A 15,537-nucleotide genomic window follows, 5' to 3' on the forward strand; every position below is an offset into this window, starting at 1 on the left:
TTTACAGAAGTGCAGCAAATAAGAACCAGTGTCTATTAGCAGAACCTTTGTTTGATCATTACTTTTTCGAGCTGAAGAAAATGTAAAATAATGCTTTAATTTCTGTCATTGCCAGTTGATTCCCCATACGCGATTTCTTAAGGTTTGCCTTCAGTTGAGTGAATTCTGTTTAAAAAAAAAAAAAAAAAAAAAATATTGTCTCATTCTTGTGAAGTTAGGGCAATATGTGTCTCAATCAAGTGCTGGGTTTTACGCTACAGTACTTCCAAATCAGGCGATCCACACCAAGATATCCACAATCCTTCCAACTCTGCACCTATGGGAAGTATGCTTGTCATTCCCAATTTAGATTATTTTCCTTTCAGTCCCATCCTTCTCATCTCCCTCCTCCCCATCCCAGGCCAGTCTCCTAGACGGGGGTCGGGAGGGTGCGTGGTGCTAGAGAGCTGTAATCTGAGTCAGGTCTGTGTTGGAATTCCCCGTGCCGTGGGTCTCTCCTCTCTGTGGGGGGTCTACACCCACTAAAGGGAGTTCCACGCCTAGTCATGCTGGATTAGGCGTCCCTCCCCCTAGCCCACCGCCATCTCCAGTCTTGCAGCTATAAGCGGCCGCCACCTCTCTGGCAATGCTCCTCATTCTGCCGGACTGCTGAGTGTCGAGACGGAACGGAGATGGCTGGCAAAACTCACGGAAGCAACGCTTGAAGTTTTCATCCAGGAAGGCATAAAGTACTGGATTCAAGCTGCTGTTGACGTAGCCAAGTGCGATGAAGAAATGCATCATGACCACAGTGTACAGGCTGCTCAGGTTAAAACCCAGGGACTGAGCCAGGACCATGATCTGGATGGGAGTCCAACAGACGACGAATGCTGCTACCACCACCAGGACCATTCGGGTGATACGTCGTAGATTGCGATCCTTCTCCTTGGAGCCGGATAGGATGCGAACATTTCTCAGGCGTTTGACCATAAGACTGTAGCAGATGCTGATGATAGCCACAGGAATGAGGAAGGAGAAGATGAAAACACAGGTGCCAAAAACAGGTTCCCAGTGAGTCTTTGGTTCAGGCAAAACCACAATGCACTCAACACCTGCATGCAAAAGAGAGGAATAGCAAACAAGTAATATTAATATTAAAATATTCATTCACAGCAACATCACAAATGATTTGAAAACTAACCAATTTTCAACATGCATAAGTATATACAGGACTGTCTCAGAAAATTTGAATATTGTGATAAAGTCCTTTATTTTCTGTAATGCAAAAATGTCATACATTCTGGATTCATTACAAATCAACTGAAATATTGCAAGCCTTTTATTATTTTAATATTGCTGATCATGGATTACAGCTTAAGAAAACTCAAATATCCTATCTAAAAAAATTAGAATATTCTGGGAATCTTAATCTTAAACTGTAAGCCATAATCAGCAATATTAAAATAATAAAAGACTTGCAATATTTCAGTTGATTTGTAATGAATCCAGAATGTATGACATTTTTGTTTTTTTAATTGCATTACAGAAAATAAAGAACTTTATCACAATATTCTAATTTTCTGAGACAGTCCTGTATAGCATATAAACCTGAGGATTCCACTTACCAAACACAAAAAATCAATTTACACTAACAAATGTGAACAAATGTGTTGGTACCCTTCCATTAAGAAAAGAAAAATACACAATGGTCATTAACATAAGTTGAAATTGACGTATTTACAAATATAGATTTGCTAAAAAATGACTAATGAAAATCAGACACTGTTTTTGAATTGTGGTTCAAAAGCATCATTCAACAGCACCATTTGAATAAAATTGGCATGGCATATTTAATGGTATGTTTGGGAAATACTGAAAACAATTTGACTATAGCGACATGTTAAACAAAGTGTGTCCTGAAATCAAGATCACAAGTGTATACCTTGCAGTCAATCTGAGGTGAAAGGGTAAAAAGTAGTAATTCTGCTGTTTGGTATCATGGTGTTCACCACAGAAGCAAGGGAGGGAGTTGTGTGAGGAGAAAATTGGAAAGACATTTCAATAATGTTAAAGGTAAAGGCAAAAAGACCATCTCCAAGCAGCTTGATGGTTCTATGCCTGCAGTTCGAAATTTACAGTTTAGGTAGCCAATCTCCCTGGATGTGGTCACTTGAGGAAAATTGATAACAAATTGAAGAGCCGGATAACATGAATGGTAACCAAATAGCCCGTAACAACTTTTAAAGTCATTCATGGTGAATGTGAAGGTGAAGGTATATCAGTGTCAGAGCACAGTATCCGTCGCTGTTTGAGCCAAAGTGGACTTTTGAAAGCAAATCTTAACAAATGTCGGACTGAGGTTTCTCAAAATGAGAGAAGCAACAAAGATTCTGGGTAGGGATGTCCCGATACCATTTTTTTCACACCGAGTACGAGTATTTTAATTTGCGTACTCACCGATACCGAGTACCGATCCGATACTTCTACCACAAAAATAACTAGGCTAAAAATGCAATGAAAAGTGCAATGAATTAGAAGACAGGTTTTATTTAGAAGAGAAATTCAATTTCTTTTTCTTTTTCCTCCGCGCTGTCTCGTCGCAGGTACAGTACATCAACTGAGCATGTGCGGTGCTTCACCTGAAGCCGTCCGTGTGAAACAACATAAACAATCAAATAGAATTTAAAAAACAGGCTAAATGAAATTATGTTACACATTCTTGTACAGTAGGTGGCGGTATGCACCTTAAAGTTGGTTGCGATCCGCCAATACAACAGAGAAGAAGAAGAAGAACATAAACAATCCCATTCTTACAGTCTGGTTAGCCGCTAGGCTAATATGGCTAACGCGGCTAACCGGAATGTGCAACCATTGTTTCCAGGTGTGTATGAAGCAAAATGAAAAAGAAAACACTGCAACTAAAACGTTGCAGCGGGCAAACATGCTTAGATTAAGAAAAGTAAGGAAAGTTTAAGAGAAAGGCAAGAAACTAAATAAAAACCAAAACAAGGCATTGTTACGAGAGAGCTGCTGCAACAGGCTGCCTACCGCTCAGCACCCAGAAGTTCAATTCAATTCAATTCAATTTTATTTATATAGCGTCTAATACAACAGATGTTATCTCTAGACGCTTTCCAGAGATCCAGAACATGAACATGAACATAAACATAAACATAAACCCCCGAGCAATTATTATATAAACAATGGCAGGTAAAAACTCCCATAGTGGGAGAAAAGCCTGCAACCAGATCCACATATGCTTTGTGGATCTGGAGAAGGCATTTGAACGTGTCCCTCGTGCCATCCTGTGGGGGGTCCAGTCCACTCTGCCAATGGCTGTTCAGACCTGTATGATCAGAGCAGGATTTGGTTTCGCATTGCTGGCAGTAACTCAGACTTGTTCCCAGTGCATGTTGGACTCTGGCAGGGCTGCCTTTGGTCACCGGTTCTGTTCATAATTTTTATGGACAGGATTTCAAGGCGTAGCCAGGGGCCGGAGGGAGTTTGGGAACCACAGGTTGTCATCTCTGCTTTCCACGGATGATGTTGTCCTGTTGGCTTCATCAAACCGGGACCTCCAGCATGTGCTGGGGCGGTTTGAGGCTGAGTGCAATGCGGCAGGGATGAGAATCAGCACCTCCAAAACCGAGGCCATGGTTCTCCACCGGGAAAGGGTGGCGTGCCTTTTCCGGGTGGGTGGAGAAGTCCTGCCTCAGGTGGAGGAGTTCAAGGATCGCAGGGTCTTGTTCACGAGTGAGGGAACGATGGAGCGGGAGATTGACAGACGGATCGGTGCAGCGTCCGCAGTTATGCGGTCGATGTACCCGACCGTCGTGGTGAAGAAGGAACTGAGTCGAAAGGCGAAGCTCTGAGCGAACGCACCACGAGATGGAGCGAACGCACCACGAGATGTGGTAATATCGCGAGAGCTACGAGGCAGCAGAATCCAACATGGCAAGGTAATACTTTCGTTTTCAATAAATGCTTTAAAAACGATTATATACTCAGATTAAAATAACCAAAGGGTAGTTTATAGACAGATTATACAGTTACGAACCCAACCTGGAGCAAAGCGAAGAAGATCCGAAGCCCAGAGACCCAGGCCCATTGTTGCTAAATTCGAACACCACAAACACAAAGAGCAGGTGAGGAGACGGGGGCCACAGCTACGCGGATTGCCGTTCTCCGTGAACGACCAGTTCCCCCGGGAGATCCTGGACCGTCGCCGAGTCCTCTTCCCGGTCCGGAGGAGGCTAATGACGGAGGGAGTTCGTGCTGTCATCACCGTGGACAAGCTGTTCGTGAAGGGACAATTGTACCGCGACCCCAACATCACGCCCTGGCTCTTCTAAAAAGGATGAGTACAAATTTACTTTCTTCTCCTCTCTTTCTTTCTCACTAACTGGTGATTAGGTTAGATATAGTTACATAAACACTTGGTGATTAGATTAGATATAGTTTCATAAAACATTCTCTGTATATATTAATGTATTAATAATTCTTGCTCTGCTAGTCTCGGTAAGTTATAGGTTCACACTGGTGATTGCCTTTCTCTCTCTTTTTTTTTTCTTTTCTCTATTTTTTTTTCTATTAGGTTTAGAATTATCTCCCTCCCCCCCACCTCACTCCCTTTCCCCTTTTTTTTTCTTTTTTCCCTCTATGTCCCAAACTGCTGCACTTTCTGTTTCGGTTTGGTAAATTGGTACAAACACACATATCACACATTTAGAATAACATGGCACACACACATACAACAGCTTCTCATGCAACATTACCACTTACATATAATGTTACTTTCAATGATTGGATTATGGATAAATTAAAGTTTGTCACCTGGAATGTAAACGGAGCCGGGAACAGTTTAAAGAGATTAAAACTTCTTAACCAGATACAAACTCTGCAGGCAGACATTGTCCTACTGCAATAAACACATATGTATATATGTATGTATATATGTATATTTATATATTTTTTCTTTTGTTAATTATTATTTATTTATATGTTGTCAGCACAATTAAGAAATATAACGAAAAAAGAGTGTATGTGTGTGTATGTATGTATGTGTACTTGTATGTTTGTGTGTATATGTGTATGTATGTATGTATGTATGTATATTATGTACGTATAGTATGTATGTGTGTGCGTGTGTGTATGTATATATTTATATATAATTAAGAAAAGAGTAATGTAAAAATAAGAAGGACATAAATAAATATTGTTAATATTTTATGGAGAAGGGGCGGGATTAAATAAGTTATACTTCTTCCCCCCCCTTTTCGGACATGCAAGTGAAATTACTGTGCTGTTTTTTTGTTTTATTTTGTTTTGTTTTGTAAAATTGTCTTGATCGGCCATTTTGTATTATTATTTCTGTTTTACTTGTTCATATTTACGTTATATATCATTGCATGTTCGAATAAATCACTAACTAACTAACTAACTAACTAACTAACACACTTAGTTAAAGCTTCAGCAGATGCATTGGCCACGGCACAATTTCCGCATGTTTTCTCAGCCTGTTACAACTCCAGACAAAGAGGAGTAGCAATTCTCATTAATAAAAGAGTACATTTCGCTGTAAAGGACACACACATTGACTCAGAGGGTAGATATTTAATTTTAGTCTTGCAAATTCAAAACTTGAATTTATGTATTTCTAATCTATATGGTCCAAATGTTGATGACTCCTCGTTTTTTCACTCTTTTTTCACCTCACTTTCTGCTCACCTAGACAACACAGTCATCATCGGAGGAGACCTCAACATGGTTCTGGACCCTGGAGTGGACAGGCTCAGTAATGCAGGCGGACACAGGAGTTGGCAGTCAGCAAGTATTGTTAAGCAATACATGAATGATCTGGGTCTTTGCGATACATGGCGCTCTTTACACCCAACCCTTAGGAACTACACTTTTTTCTCAGCTGTTCATCACTCATACTCTAGGTTAGATTATTTTTTAGTCAGTAGCTCTCTGATGAGAGATATCTCAGAATCACAAATTCACCCAATCATTATTAGCGATCACGCACCTGTTTCTTTCACTCTGGGGAAGAGGGGGAGCGTATCATCCTCCAAAATTTGGAGATTTAATACATCATTGCTCAAAGACCCCGACTTTACTATTTTTTTTTAAGAAAGAATGGGATATATTTTTACAAAATAACGAACAGCCGGAAATATCAGCGAGCGTCCTATGGGAAGCAGGAAAAGCAGTAATGCAATGCAAAATAATTTCCTTTTCCTCAAATAAGAAAAAAAAGACAACTTAAAAACAAAAGAATTAGAATGTAAAATAAAGACGCTAGAAGAGGCCTTCCAGACCTCTGCAGACGAACGTATCCTTAACAGAATAAGGAAAACTAAAATAGAATTAAATAAAATAATTGACGCAAAAACAGTTTCTAGTACAAAGGCTTCGCCTGGAAAACTTTGCACATGCTAACAGATCGGGAAAATACTTAGCCAATCAATTAAAAATAAAGAAAGAAAAAACAACCATAACATCTATTAAGGACCAGTCAGGGGAAGTTACACATGATTACACATGCCCTCTCTCTCCCTCATTATTTGCAATATTTATTGAACCTTTAGCAGCTGCTATTAGACAAAATCAAAATATTAAAGGTATACAATGCAAAATATTAGAGCACAAAATAAGTCTTTATGCGGATGACGTACTCCTCTTCCTCCAGAACTCACGATCTTCACTATCACAGACAATTGCACTTATAGAGGGATTTTCATCTCTGTCTGATTATTCTATTAATTGGTCTAAATCCACTGTTTTGTGTGTTAACTGGAATTTTAGGAATATAACCAATACTCAATTACAATCAGGGAACATTAGATATTTAGGCATAAACATCTCCCCTAGGCTGTCAGAGTTAATAAAATTAAATCATGTTCAGCTTATAAAGAAAATAGAAGATGATCTTTCCAGATGGAGCTCTCTCCCCATTTCACCCATGGGTAGAATTGCCACCATTAAAATGATGGTCTTACCAAAAGTTAATTATTTTTTCTCAATGATACCATGCAAACCCCCTCTTTCTTGGTTTAAATCATTGGACTCATATGTATCAAAATTTCTGTGGAAAAATAAAACTCCACGTATTAGTTTAAAGACATTGCAAAAATCCAAAGAATATGGAGGTTTAGAGTTACCTAATTTTCAGTATTACTTCATAGCCAATAAATTACAGTATATTGTAAAATGGTCGAAAGATCATCCTTTAGATAGTCAATGGCTGGACTCAGAGCAAGTGTTTTGTAATGAACTAGGAATCTCAGAGTTACCATTCATTAGTCAAAGTATCAAACATCATCAATGTTTCAAAAGCATTAATATTAGCACAACTTATCAGCTTGGTGGGAATTTCTTAAAGTAGCTGAAATTTCACTTTTTCCATGTGACCGTACACCCATATGGAACAACCCAGACATCGGGAAAAATGATAAAAAGATGGTTAATTTTGTTCAATGGAGAGATCAAGGAATACGGTATTTACAGCATGTAATTGTAGGAGGACAGTTTGTACCTTTCAATACACTTATTGTTCAATACGGAGTTAGCAGGAATACATTTTAAGAGTATCAACAACTTAAGGCAATAATAAATAAAACATACAAAATTAGCCAATTAGACTTACAACTTCCCGCTAAGCTAATAGATTTATTGAATCTAAGCACTTTAAAGTTGTTATCAAAACTCTACAGGTTAGTGTCTAAACTGGACGATTCAGTCTCTCTCCCGATTTCCAAGTGGGAGGCGGATCTCTCTCTTAATACCGACCAGTTTTCTTGGTCACAAATATGCTTAAATACGTTTACTATGACTAAAAACCCAAACTTACAACTTATACAGTACAAAGTTCTTCATAGAATACATTATACTGGACAAAGGATGTTCCAGATGGGCTTTGTCACCTCTAATATCTGTTCACAGTGCACAGAGAACACCCCAGATAATTATATGCATGCTTTATGGTTCTGTACACCGCAGGCGGTGGGTTGCCTCCCTCCTACTTCTCCCCTCTGTGGGGTTGCTGGTGGCCTGGGTTCCGGGTTCTTCCTTGTCGGCCTCTGGTCTCGCGGGTGGCAGGGTGGCGGGGTTGCTCCCCCCCCCCCCCCCCCCCCCACACACACACACACACACACACACACACACACACACACACACTCAGTCACATACATATACACAAACATACACAGCCACACAAACATATACATACACACACACACACACACACACAGCCACAAAGACATGTACACACACACGTACAAGCACACATATACACACATATACACACACACACACACACACACACACACATGATCATATACATACACGCATACACACACATAGACATACACACTGGCTTGTTCACCTGCATGCTTGCTCTGTAGTTTTTGGGGTTAGGTTTTTGGTCGGCTCCGTGCCGGTTTTCGTTCTTTGTTTGTGGTTTTTTGTTGCAGATTTCCAGTGCTTGACGTGTGTTTCCGTGTGTTACTGCTTCCTGGATTGGCAGTGGATGTCGTCCCCCCCAAAAAAAAAAAAAAAAATCACTGGGTTTGTATGTGTATATCTATGTATGTGTACGCATATGTATGTGTATATATATGTATATTAAATATAGTAATAATGCACATATATATACCTTTGGTTTCTACCGTCATGGTATCAATCATTAATATGTGTGCAGACAAGGTAAAAAAAACAAAACAAAAAAAAACAAAAAAAAAGAAAGGCGAAGCTCTCGATTTACCGGTCAATCTACGCACCTACCCTTACCTATGGTCATGTACTTTGGGTAAGATAAGATAAGGATAAGATCACGGATACAAGTGGCCGAGATGAGTTTCCTCTGCAGGGTGGCTGGACGCTCCCTTAGAGATAGGGTGAGGAGCTCAATCACTCGGGAGGAGCTCGGAGTCGAGCCGCTGCTCCTTCACATTGAAAGGAGTCAGCTCTGGCGGCTTGGGCATCTGTTTCGGATGACTCCTGGACGCTTTCCTAGAGAGGTGTTCCAGGCATGTCCTACCGGGAGGAGAGCCCGGGGAAGACCCAGGACACGCTGGCGAGACTATGTCTCTCGGCTGGCCTGGGAACGCCTCGGACTCCCCTCGGAAGAGCTGGAAGAAGTGTCTAAGGTGAGGGAGGTCTGGGCATCTCTGTTGAGACTGCTGCCCCCGCGACCCGGGAACTGATAAGGGGTGGAGAATGGATGGATGGATGGGTAATATTACATGTAACAGTTCAACAACGAACTCTGGCCCTGTCCACTCGTACTACACACTCAAGATAAACTTAGCATAGCTACATGGGACCTGGATGGGTTTTATTCTCATCTTATGTTTTTTTAGTTTGCATAGTGGAAAACACCATTATAGCAATGCATATAATTATAAGGACACCACTGCCTGGATTCAGCAACTCCTTGACTACAACTGTACCAAGTTACATGAGAATAGCCTAAAGCACATAGATTTTAATAAAGGTTTTAGTGTGGATAGTACCAGGCGGACTCTCCATTTGGCCACTTGGATGCCTATACTGTTTCAAAATGTGCCAAATGTGTTTTTTACCCTTTTTGAAGGGAATATGGCTATACAATACTTTGATGATTTGATGTTACATGATTTCTTAAATGTAAAATCTCAATCCAAAAATCACTGTGCTCTGTGTGGGTTTATCGGTGGGTGTCTCTCTATGCGCTGTGCAACTGTGCATCACTGATCCAAGATGGCTGCAGCGCTCCAGAGTTTACACTCAGCAGAGGCCTGATGGATGAAGTCTTGTTTGAGTGTAATATCTCGTTTGAAAGCTCCCGACATGTAGAATGTCAACAAAGTTTACGTGAATTCCCAAAAGCCACGAGAAGTCAACAAAATGGCCACGACCGGCAGGATATGAGATGACGGCAGATGAAGCAGTTTCACTACTATGAAGGATTAGACCGTGAATTTTGGTCAAAGAATGGTGTGGATAGACTGAAAATGACAACGAAACGGTAAGGAAATAAAATATACTGCTTTTGGTGAGAACAGCTTTGGGATTTGCTGACAATCTGATGTGCTGGCTGTGAAATGTGAATTTTTGCTTTCGGTTTGTTTTGAGATTGGAATGAAGTGGTTGGCCCAGAAAAGATTATGTTCCGTATCATCTGAAAGTGTAGCTTTTTCTAGTTTCATATGATACCCACTATGTTGGGGTGGACAAACATTTTTTGCGTTCTATTGCGGGTGTTGCTTTTGTTTTGGGCTCCATTACTGCATATGTATTTTTAAGTTGTTGTAAATCAAATAATTTGTTGATAAAACATCTACTTGGAGTTTTCACATATTTGCTTTAGGGCTTCTTTTTTGAGAAACAGTTGAAAGAAAATACCCTGACAGCACTTGAGAAACTTTTTCAACACATGAGCTGGTGCATACAGCTGATGGACCTGGTACTGGGTCCGTGGGGGGAAGGGGTTAATAACTGAACCAGCATTCCCTTTGTTGCACAACCGTAGTGAATTTTAAATCTGCAAGTCAATTTTTCATATCTACTGTCTATGGTGTCACTTTGCCCTCTTTTTCAACCACAGCCTTTTCATATCAGACTGAAGATTTCAGCCTTGACAAGAAACACAAAGACTTCTGCATGTGACGGTATGAGGCTGACAGAACCCTGACCTACAATGAGAAGCTCAAACTACAAAATCCAATGTTACAGTAAACCTGGTGAAAAGCATGCTTTAGGTTTTGTGAAGGAATTTGCATTCTTCTGAATATATTGTGTGTGAATTACTCACTGTTATGCTCTTCTTCCTCCTCTACATTTCCCATGACCATTGCCGGGACACCAAAGGCAGAAGCCAACACCCACACACAGATATTCACCACCTGAAGACATAGCAGTGACAGACTTTTGCATCTACAACCCCAAAACTCCACATGGTTACGTAGAACGATGAATTTATTAACTTTTATGTCTGCAAGTCTGAGGTAGCTTTTGGCAGACTAAAAGCTGAATTAAGGTTCTGCGTTACACCAACGCAGAGCATACGCCGTTGCCGTGACGCCGTTGTGAACCTTCGGACTTCTCCGTCACTCCATTTCGCCGCGGTGCAATACCCCCCAGAGCGCTAGTTGATACTTTGTTTAGCTTCCGTTTTTTTCCAGTCAGAGCGAATCAAAGACATAAGGACAACTATTGTGCAAAAAAACAAAACAACCACCCCCCCAAAAAAAATCACACACACACAAAGAAAAGAGCGCTGAAAGTTCATGACTGCTTCACGAACCGGAACCGGAAATGCGTTACTACCAAGCGAACCAATCACAGCCCTCTCGGTCTGCGTTTGGTCCGCGTCGCCGCGACGGGTAGTTACAATTTTGGGAGGTGCACGTCAGGCTACGGCGTAGCCTACACCGTAGGGTACGCGGCGACGCCCACCCTACGGCTCTGCGTTGATGTAATAATTCAGGCTTAAAAGGCACCACATATTTTCTGTTTCCATTGCATCGCTGTTGAAAGGAATTTCAGTGCATGGTTAAAACACTAGCAATTAAATTTCTTTGCCCAGGTAAAAGTATTAATCATCTTACACGTGGTCACTGTATAATATTCTAAACAAGGATGTAAATAAAGAAAATGTAATAAAGAAAACTTGAGAATAATAATTGTAGTGTGAGACCATTGTGATTTTATTCAATTCAATTCAATTTTATTTGTATAGCGTCTAATACAACAAATGTTGTTGCTAGGCGCTTTCCAGAGACCCAGAACATGAACATAAACCCCTGAGCAATTATTATGTAAACAATGGCAGGTAAAAACTCCCCTATCAGTTTAGATTATATCTAATTCATTAACATGAGAGCACACACAAAGCATTTAAAAATTAAATAATTTTCACTGTCTTTTTACACTATAATGAACTCAAATAAATGATGCCAGCTGTCATTTTACAGAGATTTAAAGGAAGTGTGAAGGTTTTGAAAAGGTAGAATTTTCACTTTGGAATTCATTTGATTTACCTTAGCCTTGTGAGGAGTCCTCATATCCAGTGCCTTGACAGGGTGGCAGACGGCCACATACCTGTCCATACTCATAACCGTCAGGGTGAAGGTGCTGGTGAACATATTGTAGTAGTCGATAGACACAACTGACTTGCACAGGGCATTCCCAAATGGCCAGAAGCCCAGATACACATCCGTTCCCTGGAGACATTCATAGATCAGAGAACAATAACAAAACACCATTTCACTCATCCCTGATGACAATGTTCTAATAAAGATCATACTAAAAGAGCTTTTACTGTAACAAAATATATAAGTGTAGCCCAAACGAAAATATGAATTTCAGGCTATGCAGGTAAATAGTAAAGTTATATAATTTGAGCGATTGTAAATATGTTTAAAATATAGTTAAAATCATAATTTAAGTATTAAGTGTCATTTTAAACCCCAAGTTATGTTATTTGTGAAAATAATTAATAAAGTCATACCTGGAAAGGGAGAGTAGCCAGGAATAAAGAATCAGCCAGAGCTAGGTTAAAGATGTATATGTTTGTGGCTGTTTTCATCTTTGTGTATCTAAGGAAAGAGGAAGAAAATGAGAAGTTCAGTCAGATGAAAATACAAAAACAGTAACAGTATTGCACATTCACATTTACAATTCTCAATCCTTTGTGCAGTCTGCAAAATACACAAATACACTGTGTACAGATACTAGCACATAAAATGCCTATTAGAATGAACAGCGTATACTGATTAAAGGCAAGGCAAGGCAATTTCATTTGTATAGAACATTTCATGTACAAGACAATTCAAAGTGATTTACACTTTGTCTGTGTGAAGATGTATTTGTAAATGCATTAAAATTCAATTCAATTCAATTCAATTTTATTTATATAGCGTCTAATACAACAGAGTTGTCTCTAGACGCTTTCCAGAGACCCATACCCAGAACATGACCCCCGAGCAGTTATTACATAAACAATGGCAGGTAAAAATTCCCCTAGTGGGAGAAAAACCTTAAGCCAAACAGTGGCAAGGAAAAACTCCCCTTTAGGAGGGAAGAAACCTTGAGCAGGACCAGGCTCATAAGGGGGGACCCTCCTGCCGAGGGCCAGACTGGTGTGTCAGGGACGGCAACAGCACAGCAGGCAGGTGGAAGCAGCAACGGGATGACCAGGGGTGGGGACCGCAGGCCAGCACGCAGCTCCCGAAGCTCCGGCCCAATCAGCAAGTCCCAGGTTGGGGTGCAGGGTCAGGGAAAGACTTGTGCTCCGTAATGCAAGCTACAAGCCACCCACGACCACCTGCAGAGAGAGAAAAGGGAGGAGAAGGGGGGCCAGCAACGGGATGACCAGGGGTGGGGACCGCAGGCCAGCACGCAGCTCCCGAAGCTCCGGCCCAATCAGCAAGTCCTAGGTTGGGGTGCAGGGTCAGGGAAAGACTTGTGCTCCGTAATGCAAGCTACAAGCCACCCACGACCACCTGCAGGTTCCGGTGTCCGGCAAAGGATGCTGCAACATGGACAAAAGAGAGAAAAGGGAGGAGAAGGGGGGGCCAGCACAAGAAACTACAGGAGCGACTCTGACACACTAAAGTTTACACTACCTAGAGATTTACCAACACCAGCTAGAGGTTTACTAAACACTAACTATAGGCTTTACTAAACAGAAATGTTTTAAGTTTAGTTTTAAAGGTGGAGGTGGTGTCAGCCTCCTTAACCCAGATTGGAAGTTGGTTCCATAGTAGTGGTGCCTGATAGCAGAACGCCCGCCCTCCAAATCTACATTTAGATACTCTAGGAACTACGAGTAAACCTGCACTCTGAGAACGGAGAGCTCTGACAGGAACATAAGGCACTATCAGGTCTTGCAAATAATGCGGAGTTAAGCCGTTTTGGGCTTTATACGCAAGTAATAAAATTTTAAATTGGATTCTGAATTTTACGGGTAACCAATGGAGCGACGCTAACACTGGAGAGACGTGGTCTCTCCTGCTTATTCCTGTCAGTACTCGTGCTGCTGCATTTTGGATCAGCTGGAGCCTATTCAGCAAATTACTTGGACATCCTGCTAACAACACATTACAGTAATCTAGTCTAGAAGATACAAACGCATGAACTAGTTTTTCTGCATCACTCTGCGAGAGGATTTTCCTAATCTTTGCAATATTACGGAGATGGAAAAAGGCTATTTTACAAACCTGATTGACATATGGTTTAAACGACAAATCCTGATCGAAAATAACACCAAGGTTTGGTGAAAAAGTTTAAGAGTTTAAAAGCAGAAATTATACACTGGCAGTCATAAATTAAAAATAATTAAACAAATGAGATACAAGAAATAAAGGTTGTAGTGCATTAGGGTGGATTACTGATGACCTTAGGGTTCTGATTGATTCATATTGGACCTGGAGACCAGAGATGGATTTTGTCCATAGACCATTCAGAGATTTATAAACCAACAGCAAGATTTTAAAATCTATTCTGTGACAGACGGGAAGCCAGGGAGAATATCTTTTTTTTTTTTTTTTTTACTTTGTCTGCATATACTGTATATATATTAATGGTTAATACCATGTTGAGGCATATACTGTATATGCAGTGAGTTATAAACGTGCGTAAAACGGAAAAGAAGTGGTACTCTCGTAAGTCTGTAGACTCCTATTGTGAATGGAAATGATGCTAATAGTATATAAAAAAAAGCCATTCGCAAAGCCAGAACAGCCTATTATTCATCATTGATAGAGGATAACAAAAGTAACCCACGTTTTCTGTTCAGCACTGTAGCCAGGCTGACAAAGAGTCACAACTCTGTTCAGCCGTGCATTCCTGCAGCTCTCAGTAGTGAAGACTTTATGAGCTTATTTCTTCAGTTTCTTCACCTTTAGCGAGTTCCCTAGGCTCTGACTTGACTCTAGACTGTTTCAAATCCTATAGACCTCAATGAGCTGACCTTCCTCGTCAATAGAGCTAAATCAACCAATCAAAAATGTTTTTTTCTCTTATTGGCACAAAACTACTAGACCAGATCAACTTATCCCTAAACTTAGGATGTGTACCGCAGGTCTTCAAAGTAGCAGTAATTAAACCTTTACTTAAAAAAACCTTCTCTTGACCCAGACATCTTAGCTAATTATAGACCAATTTCCAATCTTCCATTAGTATCTAAAATTCTGGAAAAAGTAGTTGCAAGTCAGTTATGTAACCAGTTGAATAGAAATTATCTGGTTGAAGTTTTTCAGAAAGGGTTCAGAATGCATCATAGCACAGAGACAGCACTGGTTTGAGTCCCGAATGACCTTCTTATGGCCTCAGATAAGGGATTAGTATCCATTCTGGTTCAACTGGGCCTCAGATAAGGGATTAGTGTCCATACTGGTTCTACTGGACCTCAGATAAGGGATTAGTGTCCATACTGGTTCTACTGGACCTCAGATAAGGGATTATTGTCCATACTGGTTCTACGGGACCTCAGATAAGGGATTAGTGTCCATACTGGTTCTACTGGACCTCAGTGCTGCTTTTGACACTGTAGATCATGGCATCTTACTGCAC

At 40.6% G+C, this 15,537-nt stretch overlaps 1 protein-coding gene across 1 annotated transcript in view; it reads right to left on the minus strand.

The window, feature by feature from the left end:
- Positions 1-15,537, minus strand: part of oprl1 (opiate receptor-like 1) — a 69,188-nt gene continuing 53,651 nt past the window's right edge. The window contains exons 3-6 of the mRNA XM_061734670.1: positions 12,473-12,560; positions 12,003-12,185; positions 10,775-10,865; positions 1-1,091 (exon numbers count right to left, since the gene is read on the minus strand). Of these exons, the coding sequence (XP_061590654.1) occupies positions 544-1,091; positions 10,775-10,865; positions 12,003-12,185; positions 12,473-12,560 (910 nt within the window). The 3' untranslated portion in view covers positions 1-543. The remainder of the gene's footprint in view (positions 1,092-10,774; positions 10,866-12,002; positions 12,186-12,472; positions 12,561-15,537) is intronic.

This window comes from Cololabis saira, chromosome 12, assembly GCF_033807715.1.
Source record: "Cololabis saira isolate AMF1-May2022 chromosome 12, fColSai1.1, whole genome shotgun sequence".
Taxonomy (NCBI): domain Eukaryota; kingdom Metazoa; phylum Chordata; class Actinopteri; order Beloniformes; family Belonidae; genus Cololabis; species Cololabis saira.